The following is a 24,240-nucleotide window of genomic DNA, read 5'->3' on the forward strand; positions in this document are numbered from 1 at the left end:
GTGCCGCCCTGTTAGAAAGCTATAGGATCATAGTGGGTGCATTATGTAACTCATGTACCTGCAAGTCTTATATCTCAGTAAGTTAGAAACTTGTAGAGTATCAGCAACACCACCGTAAAACTTTCTGGAGTGTGCTTTGACAATGCATTGCTCCAGGCATAGTGTACCATATGATGTGTGCCATATCAGCCATTCAGCTACTATCATTGCTTCAAGAAATCACAAACAGATTTTCAGTAGATTGCATGTTCCTGGGTTATCAATGTACAAGTGCAAAGTGACCCTGACATCTAAAAGTTGTGCAGTGTCTCTCCAGTTGACAAGGCTTGGAGACATGGAAATAAAGCTGAAAGAATAATCTGCATAGTATAAGACCGCTGTACTCTTGGAACAAAGGTGGAAAAAGTTAGTAGGTTCCTGTTAAATACTTTAAATACTTTCTTGAGTTTAATGGCTTTCAGATCGCTTATGCTTCTGGTCATTGTTACGGCCATCAAAACAGAAGTCTTCCTTCAGGTCACATGAATCCAATTGTTCAAACTACTTCTGTATCAGACTGGCCAGGACCAGGCTAAGGTCCCTAAGCAGTGTAAATTAACCTGGCATATCATTTGTCTTTTGATGGCCTCGATTGCTGTGGAAAACGGCACCTCAGGGCTGTTTCAGTAGGCCCCCATTGCCTGAAAATCAGGAATTTTGGGGGTCTTTGTCTTGTACATCCATAAAGCAGCAGAGCTGCTGCCTGCTTTAAATTAGATGGGTTAGACAAGAGGTTATTTCTGTGTACTACACATAAAATGTTCCACTGAGCATAGTTAGTAAGACAATGTTCTTTGCAAGTGCACAGTGTCAGAATTTCAGTCATCTGCTTCTCTGCTAACAGTTGGTGAATGACTTCCTGGAAACCATCAGCATGTTTAGCTTCTCTAAGAAGCAGCCTAAGTATGAAAAGGTTAAGCCCCCAGGAATTAAGTGCTCATGGTGAGTGATGATGTTGATGAGTGTAGTTCTTCTGCTTCTATGAACTGAAGATCTATTCTTCTGGGTAATGGACGTGGTCTGTCTGAAGTAGATAGTTCAGGTCTTTAAATTAGATTGGGAGAAGTCAAATAGCAGTGGGAACGATAATTTAGCATCTGGTCTGTACCTGACCTTCTAAAGAAATTATAGGGTCAGATTAGGTAGAGAAATGACGCTATCCAGTCCAGTATTAGGGTGTCACTTTGGGACCTAGGCCCTCTGCTTTTCCAGTAGCCAAACTGCTTGCATCTGGTTTTCAGGGGTGTGACCAATACTTTTGTAGTTGGATGTCACCAAGCCGGATGTATGACGTTACAACGCATGCTTTTACCACACATGCTGTTACAACGCGGTTTTTACAACGCAAACCTTTACAACGCATAGCGCTTTAGGGTGCTGGATAGTGAATAGTTTAATTTACTATTCCAACTCCAGTCCCCGTGGACACTAGGGAAGGTGTTGGATAGTAAATTAAATCTATTCCCCATCCTAGAGCGCCCCCCAGCGCAATGCGTTGTAATGGTTTTCGTTGTAAAACCTGCGTTGTAAAATCACTGCGTTGTCAAAGTTTCGTTGTAAAGGATGTTTCCCCACCAAGCCCCCTCCGGGTGGCCACGCCCACTTCTTGCCAAATCATATAAAAGCGCGCTCTGACCACTAGAGCTGCACTTTACCCTAATCTCCTGAGGCGGAAAGCCGGGAGCGACGCTTAGCACTGAAATTGAATTTGTATTTTAAAAAATTGTGTGAAACCTGTGTTTTTAACCCACTTTGCGCCCTTCCCCCTGCACTGAACTGTATCACTTGAAACAGCCGATCTGAACGCTGTGTGACACAGGACCCACTCGCACGCCGCCATCACCGGCCGCGAGGAGACTAGGACACGCCCCCTCCGTGTGGCCACGCCCACTTCTTGCCAAATCATATAAAAGCGCGCTCTGACCACTAGAGCTGCACTCTACCCTAATCTCCTGAGGCGGAAAGCCGGGAGCGACGCTTAGCACTGAAGTTGAATTTGTATTTTAAAAAATTGTGTGAAACCTGTGTTTTTAACCCACTTTGCGCCCTTCCCCCTGCACTGACCTGTATCACTTGAAACAGCCGATCTGAACGCTGTGTGACACAGGACCCACTCGCACGCCGCCATCACCGGCCGCGAGGAGACTAGGACACGCCCCCTCCGAGTGGCCACGCCCACTTCTTGCCAAATCATATAAAAGCGCGCTCTGACCACTAGAGCTGCACTTTACCCTAATCTCCTGAGGCGGAAAGCCGGGAGCGACGCTTAGCACTGAAATTGAATTTGTATTTAAAAAAATTGTGTGAAACCTGTGTTTTTAACCCACTTTGTGCCCTTCCCCCTGCACTGACCTGTATCACTTGAAACAGCCGATCTGAACGCTGTGTGACACAGGACCCACTCGCACGCCGCCATCACCGGCCGCGAGGAGACTAGGACACGCCACCTCCGGGTGGCCACGCCCACTTCTTGCCAACTCCCCTTTTTCGCCCATAAATAATGTGTCAGTTCAGGGAGCGCAGCGGACGGGCGCGCCAAAGGCAAGCCCGTCTGGGCCCAGACGGACCCAGGCCCAGTGACTCTGCCAGATGGCCCTCATGACCGTGTGGTGTATACTGGAGACGCGCTCCGCGCACTCCAACCTAAGAAAGTCCTTGCCTGCTACCACACGCATATTGATGGTAAACCCTTCTCTAATTGTATGCGCTGCAATCCGACTCCCTTGAGCTCGACAAAACCCGGATTGAAGATAGGACTTCTTAACTGCCGCTCCCTTCCTAAACATGCTCTGGAAACCAACCTGTTAATCCAAGATCAGGATTTCGATCTACTGTTTTTAACGGAAACATGGCTATCAGATAGCTCCGACTCGGACATCGTCACGGCCCTTCCCACAGGGTACCTCTGCCAAGCCTTACATAGACCCAAAGGGAGGGGAGGGGGGGTAGCCATAATCTTCAGGGATCAATTTACTTGTAGAACCTCCAACGCCCATATCGAGGATTGCGAAAGCTGTCAATTCTCCATCCAAACCTCCCCAGCTCACTCCCTGTCAGGGCTACTGATCTACCGCCCCCCAGGTGCTCCTGGCAATTTCATTAATGCCGTCATCGAATCAGTGTCACAACTAGCATCTTCTACCTCCAACTTCCTTATGCTAGGTGACCTAAACCTCCACTTCATGGACCCTACGGACCGGATAGCCTCTGACCTCCGGCAAGACCTAATGTCACTCAATATCCGACTGGTCAACAACGAGCCTACCCATGAGTAGGGACACCTACTGGATCCCATCCTCACTAATGTAGCAACTATCACCACCAGACCACCCGTGACCCTCCCATGGACAGACCATTTTCTGGTCCCTATCTCCTGGGAAATATCCACCACGAACCCCCTAACCACTAAAATTCAGGTAACCGACAGACGGTGGCATAAACTCACACCCAGGGAATGGGCCGCCGTCCTTGCAGACTCCATCCCCGAGCTCTCCACCGATCCTGCCACGGCTGACAAGCAGTTTAATGAGTGGATTACCTCTTCTCTAGATACACTTCTCCCCAAAACTGCGACCTTCAAACATCCCAAAAGACTATCCTCTGCTCTATGGTACACCCCAGAGCTTAAAGCCCTGCGCCAAGAGTGCAAGAGAACGGAACGCTCTTGGAGAAAAAACAAATCGGAAACTAACAAAGACATCTATTCTACCTCCCTTTTAATCTATAAAACCGCTATTCGAAAAACTAAAAGCGCTTTTTTCCAGGAGAGAATAGAGAAAGCGGGATGCTCCAGTAAGGAATCCTACGCCATCCTTAAAGAGCTTCTGAAAACCCCAGAACAGGGACCGAGATACCCCACGGATCCTAAAGCTGATCAGGAAAAATGCCAACAATTGGCTAATTTCTTCCATGATAAAATCCAAACAATTCTTGATTCAATCCCCCTCGCGAATCCGTGTGAAGAAAACGATCTCCCGTACTCCTCAACACCTACTTGTCTCTCTTCTTGGGGTCAAGTTACAACTGAAGAAGTAGGAAACACGCTGAAATCCATAAAGAGCGGATCTCCCAGGGACCCCGCCCCACTCCGGATCCTTAAGGAGGTAGCCCCCACGATCATTCCCCCTCTGACATATCTGATCAACGCCTCACTCCAACAGGGAGTTGTACCCCCGAGCTGGAAGACGGCCGTCGTAAAAGCTCTACTAAAGAAACCTTCCCTCGACCCCGAAAATCTGGCTAATTACAGGCCCATCTCCCTACTCCCGGGAGTCAGCAAGATTGCTGAAAAATTGGTTAATAGGAAACTCTCTCAGTTCTTGGAGAGCAACAATAAGCTAAAAAGTTCCCAGGCGGGCTTTCGTCCAGGGCAGGGCACTGACATCGCCCTCCTGGCAGCGGTAGAGGAAGCCAGAGCACTACTGGACGGAGGAGGATCAGTGGCAGTGATCCTCCTCGACCTAAGTGGGGCATTCGATACCGTCAACCACCAACTTCTCATCAAAAGACTTAAGAGAGTTGGTGTGGAAGGCTCGGCCCTTTCCTGGCTCTCATCCTTCTTAGCTCAACGGACCTATCAGATCTGGGAGAAGAACGCCTGCTCCTCCGAAATTCCCCTCCAATGTGGTGTGCCTCAGGGCTCCTCTCTGAGCCCCACACTATTTAATATCTATATGTCCACATTGGAGGAGGTTATCACCCCATTCGGAGTGAGCGTCGTCAGCTATGCTGACGACACACAACTAGTAGTGTCTCTATCTCACCCCAGACAACAATCAGCAGACCTATTTAACTGCCTTACACAGGTCCACTGCTGGATGAACAATTCAGCCCTAAAACTAAACGGGACAAAAACTGAAGTTCTGCTCCTCGGCCCGAAAGGGCTCACACTCTCCCCGAACACCTGGCCAGCTTGTATGGGCCCCCCCCCTGATCCAAAAGAAGAGGTAAAAAGTCTGGGTGTGTGGCTCGACGCTAACCTCTCATTCACTGTGCAGGCAAAGAAAGTAGCCGGGACCTGCTTCGGGCTCCTGAAATCGCTGAGGAAAGTCCTGCCCCGCCTGCCCTTTAACTCCCAAAAATTGCTAATTCAAGGCCTAATACTTTCGAGGCTCGATTATAGCAATGTGATCTATCTAGGCGCCCCTGAAGCGACCTTTAACAAGCTTCAGAGAATCCAGAATACTGCGGCCCGGATTATCACAAATACCCCTGCCAGAACTTCCGCTAAACCTGCTCTAAAACTCCTCCACTGGCTTCCCATAAGGGAGCGGGTCAAATTCAAGGCCTTGTGCCTAGCCCACAAACTACTACAAAATCAAGGCCCCCCTGTTCTCAGTAAACTCATCACACCCTATAAATCCACAAGATCCCTCCGTTCGGACACAGAAAATTTCATCACCACCTCCAGATTCAAGAAAGCCCGCTCGGGAGGAAGACGTTTCTCAGTCCAAACTGCACGCCTTTGGAACTCGCTCCCCCGCGACCTGCGACTCGAACCACAATACCTTCGCTTCAGGAAGCGGCTCAAGACTCATCTTTTTCCCCAATGATTCATGCTTACTCTTAACACAGATCTTCTGTCCCCCCCCCCTTTTTGCTTGCCCTCGGCCCGCTGGACTGAAGAGATAGGGTTCCTAGCGCTGGGATACCTCAGGGTGACTACGCGCTCTACAAAAATTAATAATAATAAAAAAAAAAAGCCTCATCAGGGTTCTGACCAAGTTTAAGGAGGTGTAAATTACTCTAGGTAGAGACAGGTGTAAATCTTTCTCTAACTCAATAGATTATTAGGGTCACTCCATTTACTCCTTTGGTATTAAACCCAAATTATCCCTTTCACAAGCTGTCTCCAAAGTTGCAATTCGTAAAGACAAAGATTTCTTGAAGTCATTTTTGGATATGACAGAGTATTATTCCAGGTTCATTGCGGAGTATGCTCAAGTTATACAACCTTTACGTGCTCTTCTAAAAAATAACTCTTTGTCAAGTTTTGTCTGGACTCAAGATGTACACCATGCTTTTGATCTGGTAAAAAAATTGATTACAGAGGCACTTGCTCTGTCATCTTTTGGCATTGGTAAAAAATGATCAATTTCTGGAGATGCAAGTCAATTCGGTTTAGGAGCTGTACCATGTCAATGGATGGTGGGAAGGAACATACAATACGCTTTGCATCAAGAGCACTATCTCGTTCAGAATCCAAATATAGTACAATAGAAAGAGAAGCTCTTGCACGTACCTGGGCTGGTGAAAAGTTTAAGACATTTATTTGGGGAACACAATTTGACCTATATTCTGACCATAAGCCATTACTTCACTTATTAAATGGAAATAGTACTGGGAAAGCTTCCGCCATATAGGTCCGCATTCTGTCACGATTACACAAATACAATTTTGTAATGAAATACATTCCTGGTGGACGCGATGTCGAAGCCGATTGTCTTTCAAGATTATCTTTGGAAGACAGTCGCTCTGATTCAAAATTTGATGACATTGAATGCGTTGTTGCTTCTATTGAAGACATGTTCAGTTCCCCATCCTTGTTCACTTACAATGACTGGATTCAGGCGTCTAAAGAGGACTCTGTTCTTCAGGATGTAAAGAACATGGTAGTTTCAGGTTGGCCCAAAGAGTGTTCCTTACCTGCTTCACTTAAATCCTTTGCTCAAGTGTGAGATGATCTCTCTGTTGTTATTGACATTCTCATGCAGGGAAATCAATGAGTTCCACCTGTTTCTCTTCTCTCTAAAAAATTTCAGAAGGCCCTTGAGGGTCATTTAGGCATAGGAGCTACTTCCAGAAACTTAAAAGAGCATTTTTGGTGGCCAGCCTTAGATAAAGAAGTCTCACAATGGATAGACCACTGCCATAATTGTCTAGTCTTGGATAAACATTGGAAAACTATCACATTTCCCCTTGTGTTTCTGTTCCTGAGGATGCATGGTCAAAACTAGCCCTTGATTTTGCTGGCCCCTTTGATTTGCTTCCCCCTGACAAATGTTATATTATTGTGCTAATTGACTTTTTCTCAAAATGAGTTGAATTTGAATTCTGTAACACACCCAATACTTTGTCAGTGATTAATTTTTTGAGCAGAGTTTTTAATTCAGAAGGTTTTTCAAAAGAAATAGTCACTGACAAAGTCCCACATTTAACCTCTGTGTTAATGCAAGATTTCTTAAGGTCTCATGATATAAAGCACCTAAAAGTTGCTTTGTATTCCACTTCTTCCAACGGCCTTGTTGAAAGAATGAATCGGTTCATAAAAGAGAGAATACAATCCACTTTGGCCTGCAATTTTCCAGTAGATGACTTTCTTAAAAAGAAAATTTGATCTGATATCATCACTCCTCATTCAACAACAGGGATTTCTCCCTTTAGACTCAAGAAAAGAGATCCAAATGGAAATTTGTGTCCTAACTGGACAAAAGTGTTGAAAAAGAATGATGAGCCATGTTTAGCTTGTCGAGACAAACAAAACATGCAAAAAATGTTTTGACTCAACAACGTATACAAAAAAAGCATTTGACTCCGTATATGGCAACGTTTCACATGATTTTCAAGTTGGTGATTGGGTCATGTTAAAATTATCCAAACAGGATAAAAAAAGGTACCTAAAAATTCTTGCCAATACAAATTCTCAAAACTGCCAAGGGATCACTCTTTTTGGACAAAAGGGGTTGGTGGAACAAGAGGATTGTGGTCAAATTGTCTCTTGAACAGGCATCTAAAATTCTCACTGCTAAGAATACTCGTATTGAGGATAACCTGAACTTATCACATTTCCCTTTAGAAGCCTCTTCTGATGAAGTTTCAAACAGTTCTGTAAACAGTCAAATTGTTCATGATGTTTTTCCTCTTGTCAGCTCACCCACTTACTCACACCCTATTGAATCAACCTCCCAACGATTTGTGTGTCATCAACAAAGGGAAGTGGGTGTAGCTGCCACATTTGCATCTGCTGTATATAGACCGCTTCGCAATTGTTCTGTTTCCTCTAGGTGTAGAGATTTTTATGTGTTAAGTTTTATTTAATTATACCATACTTTTCAGGACATGTTATTTCATTTCCTTTATGGGAGGGAGATGATGGAATGGGCAGCTCCCAAGTACCGCGGAGGGTTGGAGCGGTCCTGCTTGGGGCACGGTGTGGTGTCTGTCTCTTGTGATTGGCGGATTTACTGTCTGCCAAGTGGAGCGATGGAACGTTGGTGCCCTTGTGTGAAAAGGCCGATGCCTAGAGGCCTCTGTGAGGTGGGTCAGGCCATCACCATGTGACCTGGAGGTCATCAAATTCTTAAGCTCATTGACTTTGTGACACATTGTAATGGTGCTGATGTTTACCTCTTTCATTAGTCCTTTCATTATGTTCATGCGTACCTGTCATTTTGTTCCATGTTCTGTATTCCACATTGTCGTGCACTTTCTCTAACATGTGTATGTTTGAAAGTGCATCCCTCGTGCCGCTCTTCATCAACGAAGTACGAGTGCCACCAACAGCCATTGGCAACCTGTGCTTTGTTGAGGATGGACACACTCCAGTGGTCTTGCTGTCTTGAACAATAAACCTACTTTGCTTACTCCATCTGTCTGGCTCATCTGTTCCTGCGCCCGCTTACCGGCACTTTACATACATGCACATTTACATGCAGTAAATAGATACACTGTGCACGCACAGCTAAGCATGCAAGGTGTATCTGTTTACTTTCACTTTCTCCTTTGTCGGCGAACTGGAGCTTTAGAAGACTGGCTGAGCCTCCGGCTGGTAAGTCGTCCTGATCCAGGGCTCTCACCAAAATTTTGCATAAATGACTCTATCTACTAACACCAAACTTACATTACAACACTAGGCCCATATCAACAACAGAGCGACTGAACCATGAGGCGATAAGATCTAAATATGTTGTTTTAACTATCCACAATAATCAAGACCAGCTTGTCATTTAGAAAGTTTATTTAAACACATCTAGAAAACCTCAGGTTTTGGAATTTTATTAAGCAAGCATTAGAAAATGTCATAAAGAGAGGTTTATTCAGAATTAATAAAAAGAGCATAAATTCAAGAATTATTATTCATTAGCAGAAATAAGTAAAATTAAGCATTTCCAAACCCTAACTATCTTTCTGTTTCTATCCTCATCACCTAGAAATAAAGCATATAATAAAGACTCCTTTCCTTACGATTGTAGTCCATCAGCATATCACGTTCCTCAGGAATCTCGAGCGCAAGCCAAATGTCTGCTGTCTGAGCCCATTCTTATACCCTAAAACTATGCTGAGCTAACTATTTTTCACATTCCATCAGACGAATTCTAACTCTCCATTGGCTGAGCCACCTCATGCCACAGTAAATTGTGACATCTCCTTCCACATGTCCGGGCATAATTCACTGGTTCATTGTTCATGTAGAAGTCTTGGCAGCATTTCCCCAGGCTGCTACAATTTGTAGCGTAAAGAGTTCAAGCAATGCAAATCTATCACGTCTCTTCCTTCCAACCTTGAGCCTGTCCGTTCTGAGCTCCCGTGGCACGTTAGAAAATTTCTCCACAGAGTCATCTTTTAGCAGTTCTTTCCAAAACCGTTCAAAATAAAAGCTCATAGGCCTTTCATCCTTTTCAGAATTATTTTCTCTTGTAGTAATTTCATCAATAGGCCTCATTTCAGAAAGCGTCATTTTTCTGCGCCACCTCTCTTGCGTCACTTTTTTTTAAAGTGTACTATTTTTCTGCAGCCATCTCTAAGCTTCATTTGTAAAACTATTATATAAACAAACACAAAAGAGTAATTAATGAAAGAAATACAGTTTGTTCTGTTGCCACCCTCCATTGCTAATGATTAACCCATTAATCTAAATTACCTAGCAGAAGCAAACAAATAAAGCAGCATTTATATCTACCAGTCTTCATTTAATCCAGCAGGATTCTTTATGCACCTGTAAGAATATAGTGACACTACATAGACAAGAAAGCAAAATAAGCACATGCCATTATTTAAAAACAGCTGCTATTAGTTATGACACAACAATAGAACGATTAATTTATTATTTTCCACATACATGAGAATGCAACATAATGCACATTTATGAGCACACATGTTAGTTTCCCGCGTGTTCTGTTGAAAATGCAACTTTTTAAAACTAGGTTGAATTAATACACACAGCACAAATTGTTAGCATAATTAATTAAATTATGGAAATGTGACTTCACGAGTTGAAATAAAATTATTTCTGAATCTCGCTCCATCAGTCCCTCCCTTACTGACTGCCACTATAAACTCTACTACGTCCTGGAGACAATCTGCCTCAGTAGAGGTTAGAGAGCCACTGAGAACTCGAGCCAGAGGCCTGACGCATGCCCAGCTCGTGGTATTCTTGATCCGTCATTGAAAATAAAAAGAACTGCAGACAACTCATTAACCTATGATGTAAAATTGAGAACAGAAAAAGATACCCACTTAGTGACTGAACTACAGAACGTGAAGCCAGAAAGCCTGTAATCAGTTCCAGATGTCCAGCTCTCAAAATGTTTGATCTTAGGCAAATATTTTATTTCACAGAGCCTGTGTGTATATATATATATATATATAAATATATATAACAGCTGACTTGCCTCTTAGATCAGCAATGGCATTGTTGTCCCCGAGAGAGGGTGATGAAATATTTTTTAAGCTTTTGTTTAAAAACTGTCCCTTACAAAAATACCTCTAAATGCGGTGATATAATCTGATGTATTAAGGTGAAACGCTTCAATGTGCTAATTAAATGCTATTTTTTTTTTTTACTTTGAAGACTGTCATATTTTTGAATGACATTTGTCGGGTGATTCACACGTCAAATATTTTAAGAGCTTGGCTTGTATATAGAATACAGACCCTTGGCTCAGCTAATTTGTTTGCTTACCCACCCCTATGCCTTAGCCCTTTTTTTGCCCGGCCCCTGCCATAAGCCGAGCACGCTTTGGTACATGGAATGGTCTGATGGCACACACTTTATTTGGCATGAGTCTTGCCTAGAGCATGCTGTAATGCATCACCAGGGTTTAAGTGGCCTTACATTAAAGTGATAATGAACCAGTCCCCTGATTTCACCACAGTATGTGGAAAAGGTATTCCTTGTGAGCGATGATGTCCCTATTCTAATTTTACTCATTGCATAAAAAGAGAGTATTTGCTTTTTCTAAATGTTGTGCTGCTGTAGGTTTGTTTCATGAAACATGACTCTTGTATGGTGCTTACTGTGAAATTACTTGCCTACTTAGTTTCTGGGTGAGTTCGGGTTGTGGGTAGGTGTTCATGATAGGACACTTGAGAGCTCTAGAATTGAGGCTAAAGGCAGTTTGAGATTCTCACAATGCCTGCCAGTGGGTCCTAAAGGTGTGCAGACTAAATGCTCATCCAGTCCATCGTACGGCCACACAGAAAGATGCTTGTGTACGGGCCAATTGCAATTGCCTTTTTATATGAAAGTGGAAAGGAGTTGTTACGATATTGACATGAGCAAAGGAAAAGAAAATTATTTGACGACAGGAGAATATTTGCATATGTGAAGAGCATGTGAGTGAGTAATGGGTTATGAGTGAAAATAAGCATGAGTTATTGAGAATGAGTGCAGTGAGTGATGGGAAGTGAGTGAGAATACACGTGAAAGAGAATAAGAGCCCAGATTAATTTAGGCTCTCTCGCTTCGTTTTCTGAAATTCAGTGCATGTATTACACCCCACCAGTTTCGAAGATCAACATCTGTCACTGCTGTCATGACCCTTTTTTGTTACTACAGTGGTTGTGGCGGCTTGTTGGGGCCTTACCACATTGACACATGCAGATTGCAGACATGAACTGGATGAATGATCACGAAAAGAGGCCCAGACATTATGCAGATCAGCTGTTGCAAACAGTCATGACAAGAAGTGTGTGGCCTAAAGACTGAGAGTTGTGCAATAAGTAACTCATGCTGGAGGAAGATGATGATGGAGGGGGAAATAGCAAAACATGTAAAAAGATCCAAATGCTCCCTGCTTTAGGAAATTGTTGAACGTGAAAAAAGCTGTATCGTATATATGTCGTTCTTTAGAAATAGGGGAATTGTGCCAAGGAAGGGGAACCTTGCTACACAAGAAGCATGTATACCCATGTGTGTATGTTACCAACAAGCAAGAGCTGTGCAGTAGCAGTTAGCTTTGAGCTTGCGGATCTTGTACTTTGAGGATTCGGTTATAGATTTCTCTGTCGTAAGCATACAACTGTGGAATAATTCCCCTTGTTAGTATGAGAGCAAAGAGGTATTAGTGGAACATCTCTCTCCAGTTTTTCATATAGGTGGATGCAAACCAGGTGTTAGTATTGAGTCAGATCAGTTGACTACTGTTTTAGGGCAATCTGATATAGGTTAGTGGTTGAGCAGATCAAAGGATACCTTTTTGCCGAGTAGTAGGATTATAGAAATGACTTTTTGGATTGGTAATCTCTTATTCTTAGATTTCAAATAAGATTGAATTTTTTGCAGTATCTAGGGCGGAGACCTGAATCAGTTGCAGTCTTTTAACCCTCATTGAATGAGGTGTTTTTGAAGTTGCGCTGTGAGGCGACTTAATTGTGTAGTCTATTAGCTTTGGTAGGGATCCCCAATCTCTTAAATTTCGTGTGAAAAACCTTTCTCTGTTTTAGATAGATCCTTGGACCCACTGTCTACTGTGCATTTGTCCTAACACTGCCCTTCCCACTATATTTAGTGCTTGGGATGTTGTGCTTAATGTGCTAGCCCCTAACATCTGATGTTTCTTGATCACATTTCTCCGCACCCTATGCTGTTCGATAAGTTCTATATCAGATAGTCTAATTTACAATCCTCCCGCACCCCAAGTTAGTGCAGGTGGGTGATATATTAGCTTTGTGATCCTCAATATCACCAGCAAAACCCATTATCAACACCTTTCCATCCTCCTATTTCCAGTTCAACCATTTAAAACTCTTTGTTTACCAGGAAAGTGTTATTTTCCCTAGCTTAACTGGAAGGGGTGAAGCATCCTCACTGTGAATGCGGAAAAGTGATGTTTCTATAGTTTGCATTTTATTTCACACGTATCTGATGTGTTGAATGTTATTGGCTATTTGTTTTCTGTGCCTCATCTCTGCAATTCTGTTTTGCCAGATGTCACCAGATGTTGCTTGGAAAGCAGTGGCAGTCTGCAAAAAATGGAAGATGGCCTCTTACCGATCATGGTCCGGTATGGTAGCTGTGGCAGATAATCTTAATCTAACCTATGTTCCTACCAGCACACCCGTGGATTCTCTGGTGCTAGAGCGGCTGCAAGAGTTCATCCACAATTCCCAGAGGCTGTTTGTCATGACAGGAGCTGGAATCTCCACAGAATCCGGAATTCCCGACTACCGCTCTGAAGGGGTGGGCTTGTATGCCAGGACTACCAGGCGACCTATTCAGCATTCTGAATTTGTCCGTAGTGCTAGTTCAAGACAACGGTACTGGGCTCGCAACTTTGTGGGATGGCCTAAATTTTCTACCCACCAACCAAATGCGGCCCATTTAGCACTATGTAACTGGGAGAAACAGAAAAGACTACACTGGTTGGTGACACAGAACGTAGACGCATTGCATTCGAAGGCAGGCAGCCAACACCTGACGGAGCTCCATGGCTGCATACACAGGTACACAAATATTGTTGGAAATAGTGCACAAAGGCGGCGATTCTCAGGTTTTCGGCCACACAAGACATGATATCTTGTGTTGACCTAGCAACTAGGTTGATGGAGGTGCGTAGATGTCTCCCTTAGTTGCAGCAGGTGGCTCCTTCCACTTTCACCAGGCTCCACCGTACTCTGCGATTCGTGCTTACTGTAGCTGGCACTAAATCATACTCCCTACTCACAGTACAACCACCCTTTTTACTCACTTTTCTGCCAAGGAAGCACCAAAGTGAAGGCAAGGATTGAGCTCCAGTCTCGTGACAGAGGATGCTGCTTAGCAGGCAGCAAAGAAGACCTCTGTCCTCGCAGATGAGCCAGGGAGAGATAAAAAGAGCGGGAGGTTGAGAGAGGAGACTTCCCTCGGGCAGAATACTACATTCATCAAAAAGTAAATTCGTCATATGGCCCCTTATAATTTATGAAAATAATAGAACTTTTATTACCTTTCTGAATTTATGATGGGCACCATCAGGAAAGGAGCTAGTGCTTCCACAAAACTAAACAATTAGAGGCTTTGAGGCATATGTCCTTTTGCTCCTCAACTCTAGACAACACTAAAATGCAATGTACACCCTGTAGTGCCTATTCCTAACTACAGGGTGTATCATGTTTTATTCCTTTACTGCAGCACTTTGCACAGTAAATAAATAGCTTGTCTATGCCAGCATAGAGCAGGAGCATTCATATAAAATCACTCTGACCCCCACCTAAAATGAGCTGTTTTTGTTACCTGCAACACTTTCAGGTTACTTGTCCTTGTACCTAAGATGAGACCAGCATTGTACGTAAAATAAAAGTATAGCAGTTGTGTTTGTTAATAAATATAGTAGCAAGAATTTCTCGACAAGATGCTTTTAGTCCTTATCCAGATAAGTTAATAGCAAGATGGGCTCCAGGGAGGCCAAGTAAATTACGTTTAAAGGTCTAGAATGTCAGAAGTTAGATTCGAATAAACAGCTGCAAGGAGAGGTGATGCCCAAAAAGAAGCAAAATCAGTAACTTGTAAAGTACATTTCGGGCAATACTTGTTTCTCAAAAGTTCGTATGCTTAGTCGACACAGAAGTGACACCCGACATTGTACTTGAAATTAATTCTGTATTGTACCTGAAGTGACTATCAACTATACATTTATGCTCAGAGGTATATAGTAGATACAGGCTTTATTTAAGCAAAACAGGTACTCTGCAAGTTCCTTTGACCCATTCTAACACTGATTAGATGGGCTCTGAATTACTTTAAGTTGAACGTTTTTCTTTCTCTCTCTCTCTTTTCTCTCCCTTTCTCCCCACCCCACCACCCCCCAATGCTTGAGGGGGCATCCCATCAATTACAAACAGCAGCAATACTAATGGAAACCAAAAACAAAAAAAGGGCAATATGCATTCTAATTATATATCACTGATAAAACTAAAGGTTACAGGGTCGTTATAGTTAGGCTGATGTTTTACCCATACAAGACCATATAAATTCAGCATTTATAGTTATACTTATAGTTAGACTTATCTGAAGAAACTATAACTCCAGCCATTAAGTGATTTAAGGCAACAAGTTATAGTTTCTTAACTATAAGTATAACTGCTGAATTTCCATGGTTTTGTGTGGGTAAAATATAATACTGAGAAGAAATAAGAGCATCTGGCAGCATAATCTCTTAGGACGGCTTGTTTTATTCATACATGGAATTGATTCTCCGAGGTGGCCAATGCAATTGGGAAAATGACCAGTAACAAGGCCCCCGGACCGGATGGTGTTCCTTCCGATCTTTTTAAATCAAATATAGCATTCTGGTCCAAGATCTTAACTAATGTTTTTAACAGAATTTCGAGTATTGGCATTCCGGAGACATGGTCTCAGTCAGTGATTGTGCTGATCTATAAGAAGGGCGACAGAGGTGACCCGGGAAATTATCGCCCCATTTCCCTTATTGACTCCGCCGTAAAGGTTCTTGGGAGAGTAGTACTGTGCAAGCTGACTGATTGGTTAGAAGAAACTAATACTCTTTCTTCCCTCCAGTATGGCTTTAGAAAAGGGCGAGGTACCATAGATCAGAGCCTGAACCTGCAACTACTTATAGGGAAGTACACACAAGCCAAGAAAGGTAACCTATATATAGCGTTTATGGACCTATCCTCGGCGTTTGACCGAGTCAATAGGTCCAAGCTCTGGGGCCAACTTCTTAGAATTGGTATAGACGCTAATATTGTATACTTCCTGGCTGACCTCCACAGGGATCTTACTGCCTTCGTGAGGTATGACCGCAAAGGCAATAGCACTGGTAAGATGTTAGACAAGGGTGCATCCTAGCGCCCTTATTATTTACTCTGTACATCAACGACCTGGGGATAACCTTAAACACATCAAGTAGAGATATCCCCATGGTCGGGGATCTCCACTTGCCAGCATTATTATACGCAGATGATGCTGCTTTGCTGGCTCGTACTGCAGTGGGTCTCCAACGCCTATTAAATTCTTTTTATACTTTTATGTCTTCCTTAGATCTTAGTGTGAATCATGGTAAATCACATGTAATGGTTGTGAGCTATAAAAGCAGGCCAGAGAGAAACATGAAGGTTCTACATTGTAATGGGCATGGACTGTCAAGGGTGTCCAGATTTCCCTACCTGGGGGTTGTTTTTGATCAATGTTCAACCTGGATCCCCCAGCTGCATGAGAAGAAAAAAGTCTTCTTACGTTCAATTTTTGCGGTTTTGGGGTTTTCTCGTAAATTAGGGGTTAAACCCTTGGAGGCGGTATTGCAGGTGTACAACGCTAAATGTATTTCCATCGCAATGTACGGGGCAGACCTGTGGGGATATAAACCAGCCAAGACCCTCCAGGTAGTAGAGGACAATTTCCTTAAATCAATCTTGTCCTTACCGAGATCTACTGCTGGTTATATAGTGCACCAGGAATGTGGTATAGATTACCTGGAGGACCGCATTGCTATGGCCCCCTTATTGAAGTGGATTTCTGTATGGTTGAACCCAGAACTGACAGTAAATCATAAAATCCTTAACGACTGCATAGCACTGGACCATTGGGACCATATTCCTTGGTTGAAATATGTCCACCTTTTATCAATCAAGTTGGGTCGCCCAGAGATGTTCACTAATCCATCCGATCTGGTTAAGGGTGATGTTAATTGGGTAAAAAATGCCTTTCTGGAAATGAGAAGAATGGACAGAGAATATTTAGAACTGGTAAAGCCCACAGTTAGAACGCACCAGTTGATTGTGACGTCAGGGTGTCAGCTGGAACTCTACTTAAAAGTGGTAAACATCTCAAACCACAGATTCCTTCCAACTAAATTCCGGCTGAATAAGATTCACCTACTGATCAGTGGCCGCCCTGGCTGGACAAACTCAAATGATCTGGGGCTATGTAGTTGTGATGGGCTTTCCCTTATGGACACTGCCCATTTTGTTATTTTGTAAACACTTCACTGTCCTTAGGAAAAAGTTCATTGTACCTTTATTATAGGGAAAAGGGTTCTACCAAGTGAAACCTGCGTTGTTATTACCAAGTGTCTGGGAAATGTACAATATTGCTAAATTTTTGACAATTGTAACGAGATTGAGCAAAAAAATTTACTGGGCAAAGTAAAATCCTAATGACCGCAGCTTTATGTTTATATTCAGGTGGTATAGATATGATTGCATAGATATGATTGTTATTAAAATTTAATTATGAATCTTTTAATATTTCTTTTTAACTTTATATCACTTTTAACTTGACCCTGTGTATTGTTTATTATCAATCATCGGTCCTTTTTAATTATATAATTTGTTGTTTACTTGGACCAATTTGCATGTCTTTTGTATACTTTTGTGGTTTATGTCTGAAACCGAATAAAGTAATTTTTTGACTTGACTTGACTTGATTCTCAAGCAGTCAACCTGAGATAGAGATATATTTATATATATATATATATCTCCATATCCATCCGCACAGAAAAATGTAGTGTTTTAGATGACTACTTCTAACCCCCCGATTCCTCACCTTAGACTACTACCAATGTGCCAGATTGGATCTGCAAAATTGTCTTCAGCAGTGTTCCCATGCGCCGCTAGGTAGCACCGCGTGGCCCCATATCGCCCTGCAAGTGACGAATCTGAACTGCTTATAAGCACCAACCCTGTATGCTGATGTTAGTTAATTTGTTTTTGCACCTTCTGATGTAGATCTGTAGCTCCACTCCTGATCTCGTCCGTCTTCCGTGACTTCTAAAAGGAATTCCTAGTGTGCTAAGGTGCGAGGGTCCCACCCAAAATGACAAGATTTAAACCAAGCTGCTACTTCAGGAAATAGATGTTGGTCACAGATCTGCATGACGTGTGTGTTTGTTATCAGGGCTTGTGCCACGACTCAGTTATGCGATAAATGTGCCTTAATGCCCCCAAAGGCAATCCGGGACTCGAAGGTGAAGCTATAAGTCACTGAACACAAGTAGAAGATACTGCCTTCTCTAGAGTTCTGCTCCAAGTTGTTAACATGGACTCTGTCCTGCTTGTGAGCTCATTCCTGCGAGCGGTCAACTTTGCGCTCAAAACTCTCCTGTAAGTCAAAATCAAAGTCCTAGAGCAGACATCAAAAAGTGAAACAGGTCTCCACGCCTTCCAACCACTTTGAACCTAACGAGAAGATGCAAGTGCGTCAGAATGTCAGTCATTCACCTTTCAAGTCTCTGGGTCACCCTCAATGCCACAGTAGATTGAAGCTTTCAAGGAGGCCAGGCTGCAGATTTTTGGTGCACTGCTGGGTCCCTCTGCATTCCTTAAGGCCTCAAGGAAGGACAGTGGTTCCCTAGTCAGATTACCGCCAGTAGATCCTTCATGCGCAACGCCTGACTTCTTGGAATCCTCTTAGAGCCTCCTAAGGACACTGGTACAGACTTCCGGTTCCCGGGGCGTATTTGAAGATGAGGAATCTGCAGTTAGGGAATCCACTGAAAAGAGCATTAAGCAGGGTTATTAACTTGTTCGTTACAGTTAATACATTGAAAAAAGAGGGGTTAGGAGGGTTTAACCCCTATTTAAAAAAAGACTACAGAAAATAAAAAAATAGGGGATCAACCCAGCTTTAAAAAAACGAAGGGGCATATTATCAACACGTAGCGATGTTTATCGCTAAAGAAGCATAGCGAAATTTTTTTTATCGCCAAGCAAGGCCGGATTTTATCGCAGAGATAACGTGCTATTAGCAATGTTTATCTCCAATGCGATGAAATATCCGGCGATAGCGGCGAAATGCGTGAATATTGCTGGAAAACCAGCGTCATTCAGGCATTAACGCCAATAGGGTCTTAATCTGAATATCAACCTCCCATTGGATATACAGGTTAAGAACTGGTCTGAGCAGGCGTTAGTTTTTAGCGATATTTGCGCATAGCGCAATTTTTTTTACCGCTACGCCTGCCTTGCTAATAGGCGATAGCGACGTTAGCGACTGCTTTCAGTCGGTAACAGGTTGAGTACCCCCACTTTGCATGTCATTAGCGATAAATATCGCTGACATGCAAAGCGGGCCCCAAACCGCTCGCTATCACCTAAAATCTGTCGCTAACTAATGTTAGCGACAGCTTGCTGATAGGGTGATGAAATTATCGCTGCTTTGCGGCCGAAAACGGACGCAAAAGCGGCTATAATTTCATTTCGCCTGCCTTGATAATATGCCCCGAAGTTAAAAAAAATATGTATGAGCATATATGCAAATAAATATATACACAAATGTAGGTATGCACAAACATTTTTACAAAATAAATATTAAATATGTATTATACTTAGAGGATTAGGAAATAATTATTAAAAATTTTAAACATCTAAAGCAATCTGAAATAATTCTAACGTTATCATGCCAAATATATGCTAATTCTCAATAAAAGTTCCCAAATAATGCTAATCCGAAATTGTGGAGTTTGAAATAGTGACATACAACATATAACCGGGCCAAACATATTGAATCATAATTTGCCCTGTATGTGGTTACAGACCCTCACCCTTGGTAGCCTATCTCATCTCTCAAGCTCTCAGCTCATGAATTTGGCTACTTGTTTCTTCTCTAATGAAGATGGGACCCAGTGCCTTTTCAGTGACCTGTTGCTTAAACCAATGGCAGATATAAACCACACAAGATATACTTACAGTAAGCTCCATAAATCCTTATGGCACAGAGTCTGGCTCATAGACCAACCTAAAAATGAAGGGATGAAATAAAAACCCTGTGTACATCAGATGTGTGCCTTGACTTAGATTGCCAGGAAAACGGGATGAATGTGCAGTAAATGACTGCCAAGATTTTACTGCATTTGCCCGTTTTTTAGAGATGGGGAGCGATATTGCATTACCTAAATGCTGGAACTTGGGAAGGTTAACAAAGCTAAAGGCGAGGAGGAGCCTAGCTCGCGGCCGTAATGGTCGCCCTTTAGCTCGGCTCCCGCAGCCCTCCGTCCTGATTGCCTATCCTGTCTTTTATCCTGTCCGGGGACGACACAATTTTGGGGACCTGGAAACATAACGGCTTGTTCGAACTTACCATCTGACCCCCGGGTGTCGACGTGCGGTGGCTCCGGAGTTGTGTTCTCCGAGAGATCGGGGCCTCTGCGAGACTTGAACCGGGACCTGGCCGGTGGGATCCGACGACTCTCGGCCCCTGCCGAGAGCGAGAACCAGTGTTGGGAGCCGATGTGCGAAGATCCCGACGATCCTGACCCGGGCCTGCCCTGGTGGCCACGCGGCCGATGTGGGTGAGAAGTCCCGGGACCTGATTCTGTGAAGGGATCTCCCCCCGCCGCTGCTTAGTCCGGCGGCCCTGGTCCTCGGGGCCCGGACTCCGCTTGTTCGGGGCACCGGTGCTGGTGCTGGCGGAGACCCGTCTTGGGCGGACATCCTTTTGGCATTGTGGCCGCCCTTGCTGAGACCCCCGGAGCTTGTAAAGTCCTACATTTGAGAACTGTTCTTTCCGGGGGTCTTGGTGGGCGGCGAGTGGGCTGCTTCACGAAATGGCGGCCGGCCCTCTAGAATGGGAGTCACCCGGTGGCGGCGGGCCCGTGTTGCCTCATTGTGCGGGGATCGGATCTGGTGAGCGTGAGCCGACGGTCAGAGATATCCTGGAAGCCCTGAGATCCCTGCACGCATCCCTGGCCCTGGCCGTCTCGGTGGGTCCGCCACGATCCGCCGCCATTTTGGGCAGCCACTTCTTCTTGTCGCCCTCTTGTTTCGAGGACTTCATTGCCTCGCCCCCTTCGATTGACTTGAGTGTCTCCTCCACGGATCGAAGATCGTGTAGTGTGCCGGTGACTTCGAGGCGCCCTGCTTTTCAAGGTCCGGACCCCGGGGACTTGGATGCTGTGCCGCGGCCCTGTTCGACATTGTTACCTGGAACTATTGGTAGACTGCCTCCTGTGCCTGCTTCGATGACTTTGCCTGTGTCTGTAATCGGGACCACCTCGCCCGCTCCAGTGGCGCAACTGAACTCCTGTTCTTCATTGTGCGTGCTGCGATTGTTGATGCATCTATACTTTCCGTTTGGACTTCTGTTCCCTTGCGGATCTCTCTACCCCCCCGCGTAGCTATGCTAGTCACCATTCCACTCGATTATATGCTGATCTCGTATTAACTGTGGTTTTCCATTGCCATGTGGTGGGTAGGGTTTGTCGCTCGAAAGGGTTGGGGGTGAAATGTACGACTTCTGTTTGATTCCCGGTATACGATTCAGTAGCACAATTGTTTCTACTCGTAGAAAGGTGGGTGGTCCCCTTCTCATAATGTTTTGTGGTACGTGATGGGATGTCGTCCTGGTCTGTTTTCGACTATGCTTGTCTGGTTGGGCGGAGGGCTGCGGCCGATTGTTCTGATTATAATTATTCTGCTCCTCCCTCCTGTCTCCCCCCCTTTTTTCTGTTTTTGTTGCCTATTTGTCTCGTTCTTCTTTCTTACTTCTCGCTATATTTCGGGTTCTGGTTTAGGGCGACAGGCACGCTGTTTGAAGGGTGGGCCATAGCCTTCTACAGGGGTGCAGGGTGGGACGGGTGGGTTGGGTTCTACTTTTGTTTGTCTTCTGGTTCTATGGCCCTTTTGTATCTCTTTTTCGTGAGGCCGCGTCTGTCCCGACCTCAAATGGTGTGTCTCGGGTGGGGGGTGTGGTGTCGTTAATCCTCCTGCTATGTTTCGGCTGCCTTTCTCCCCGATCGCCATACCCCCACTTGGGCCGCTACTCCTTTTGTTTCCTGTCTTCCCGCCACGGGGGGCCGGTGTCGGCGTGTCCTCTTTCTTTTGTTTTTCATATTTCCTTAATTTCATTATATGGTTTATTTTGTCTTCCCTCCCTTTTCCTTTCCCTTCCTCTTCCCCTTCCCTACTTCGTCCCCCTCCCTTTTTCCTTCCTGTGTCCCAGAGGTTATTATGATGGGCTGGTTTTGATGCATTGTCTTTCCGATCCCTCTGTTCTGGTTTGGTAGTGTCTTGGGTGGTGGGCATGTTGCGAGGATATTGCTTAGGGGCGGATTGTGTTTCGCATATCCTGATTTCTTGAATGCATTGTATTGTCCCCACTATATTTTGGCCCCATGCCCCTGTATGATTATTGAGGTTGTTTATGGGATATCGGATGCCTCCGTATTGAAGATGAGCCTGTCGTAAGTCTTCTCCCCATACTATAAAATTAAGCCTTATTTACTCCTGTGTTTTAGCCCTTTGGTTCCTGTATTTCTCTCCTTCACGATTGTCCGGCCTCTGCTTTGTATTGATTGAATGTGTAATATTTGCCTTGAGACTCCTGACTGTTTTGCACATTGCGGCCAGCCGGCTTGGTTGTGGGCCCCGACCTGTCTCTCCTTTTGATGTCAATAAAGGTTTTCAAAAAACAAACAAAAAAAAAACAAAGCTAAAGGCCCGCTGAACCGGTGTTAATACCTCCACGCATGAGTGCAGAAAACTAGCAGTAAACATGAGTATACATAGTCGACAGGACGTACATGCCATGTGACATTTAATCATGCCCTTAAAATTAAATCAACTGTAAAAAAAAAACGTACAGCTTTTCATTTTGCTTGTCCAGCTTTGTTTTCTTGGGCATATCATTTCAGTGACCATGAACTTATTGCATCCGGAGGACACTGCATGAAGCACATCACCTGCTGTACAGATACAATAAAGTACAGTCACAGATCTAGAGATAGTTCTTTACCGTGGAACTAGATAATCCAGATCTTTTGACATGTGCAGCACCATGGCTGAACAGCAAAGAGAGGAGAGGTTTGGCAAGAAGGAACTTGATTTACCTAAAATAAAACCACTTTAAGCATTTGCCAGATAGGAATGTGTTGTAGTCAGAATTTTAACATTGGTGTTAAGTGAATAAAGACACATAACTCTTTTATGGAAGAAGAAAAACGCTGTATATTTTGGGCAGTAATGTATATTTGTCTCATATAATTGACTGTATTTTTTTCCAACCATGTAGGGTTATCTGCCTGGGTTGTGGCACCTGCACCCCTCGGTCAGAATTGCAGGAAAGGTTCATAGCTAATAATCCGGCCTGGACGGCAGAGGCTCGTGGCATAGCCCCTGATGGTGATGTCTTCCTCACAGACGAGCAAGTAAAGAATTTCCGAGTCCCTTCTTGTACCACGTGCGGAGGGATCCTAAAGCCAGATGTAACATTCTTTGGCGACAGTGTGAACCGGGACAAAGTCCTTTTCGTGCATGAGCGCCTGGCAGAATCTGACGCAGTTCTGGTTGTTGGATCCACATTGCAGGTAACCCAACTGGAACCCCCACCAAGTGCTCCCTAAATGCGAATCTTCAAACTACTGCGTTTTGCTCACAACCTTTTTTTGTGAATTGCAGGTGTATTCCGGATATAGATTTCTTCTAGCTGCCCATGAGAAGAAGCTTCCAACCGCAATACTCAACATTGGACCAACAAGAGCAGACCATCTGGCATCCATAAAGGCCAGTTCCCGCTGTGGCACACTGCTGCCAATTCTCCTTACAAGAAAAATATCCACAGCACAATGATGGAACTAAGGACTGCGAGAGTGGCCCGGCTGCAAAAAACTGTCATTGTTAACAAATCGGCCTTCTGGGAAGACCTGTGCAACACTGACAACAAAATATTGACACAAGAATATGACAGCAGATAGTACTGCTGCTGAACTTTTTCCATGATCCTTGAAGAGGGACAGTGTGGATGAGATGGTCTAGTTCTGTTGCATAGTATGTAATATAAAATAGAGAATTCTGAATGAATAAACTAAAGGAATTAAACTTGAGTTACCTTTTGGATGCTGCGTTTTGTAGCACTGTATATTTCCTGCACTCTGAATGCATACTGCAAGACCAGAGCCTCACCAGGCGGGAAAAATGTTGTGCACCATCATACCACCCCTAAAGTGGGCAATGTGTGTTTTATTTGCATTTTTTAAAAGAATGTATTTCTGTAGTGTGAAACTTAAACCTTTAGGTATATTAACGCAAGACCGGTTAATTAAATGTTTCTTT

General features: G+C 44.0%; 1 protein-coding gene across 2 annotated transcripts in view; it reads left to right on the top strand.

Moving 5' to 3' along the window:
* SIRT4 (sirtuin 4) overlaps positions 1–24,011 on the top strand; it is a 28,192-nt gene extending 4,181 nt beyond the window's left edge. The window contains exons 2-4 of one of the 2 annotated variants that reach the window (XM_078667667.1): positions 13,187–13,701; positions 23,201–23,495; positions 23,587–23,900. In XM_078667667.1, coding sequence (XP_078523793.1) covers positions 13,187–13,701; positions 23,201–23,495; positions 23,587–23,757 — 981 coding nt within the window. In that variant the 3' untranslated portion in view covers positions 23,758–23,900. Of the gene's footprint in view, positions 1–13,186; positions 13,702–23,200; positions 23,496–23,586 lie in introns of both variants that reach the window. The other variant, XM_078667668.1, reaches the window with a different exon arrangement.
* Positions 24,012–24,240: the final 229 nt, after the last annotated feature.

The sequence above is a fragment of the Lissotriton helveticus genome, chromosome 11 (assembly GCF_964261635.1).
Source record: "Lissotriton helveticus chromosome 11, aLisHel1.1, whole genome shotgun sequence".
NCBI lineage: Eukaryota > Metazoa > Chordata > Amphibia > Caudata > Salamandridae > Lissotriton > Lissotriton helveticus.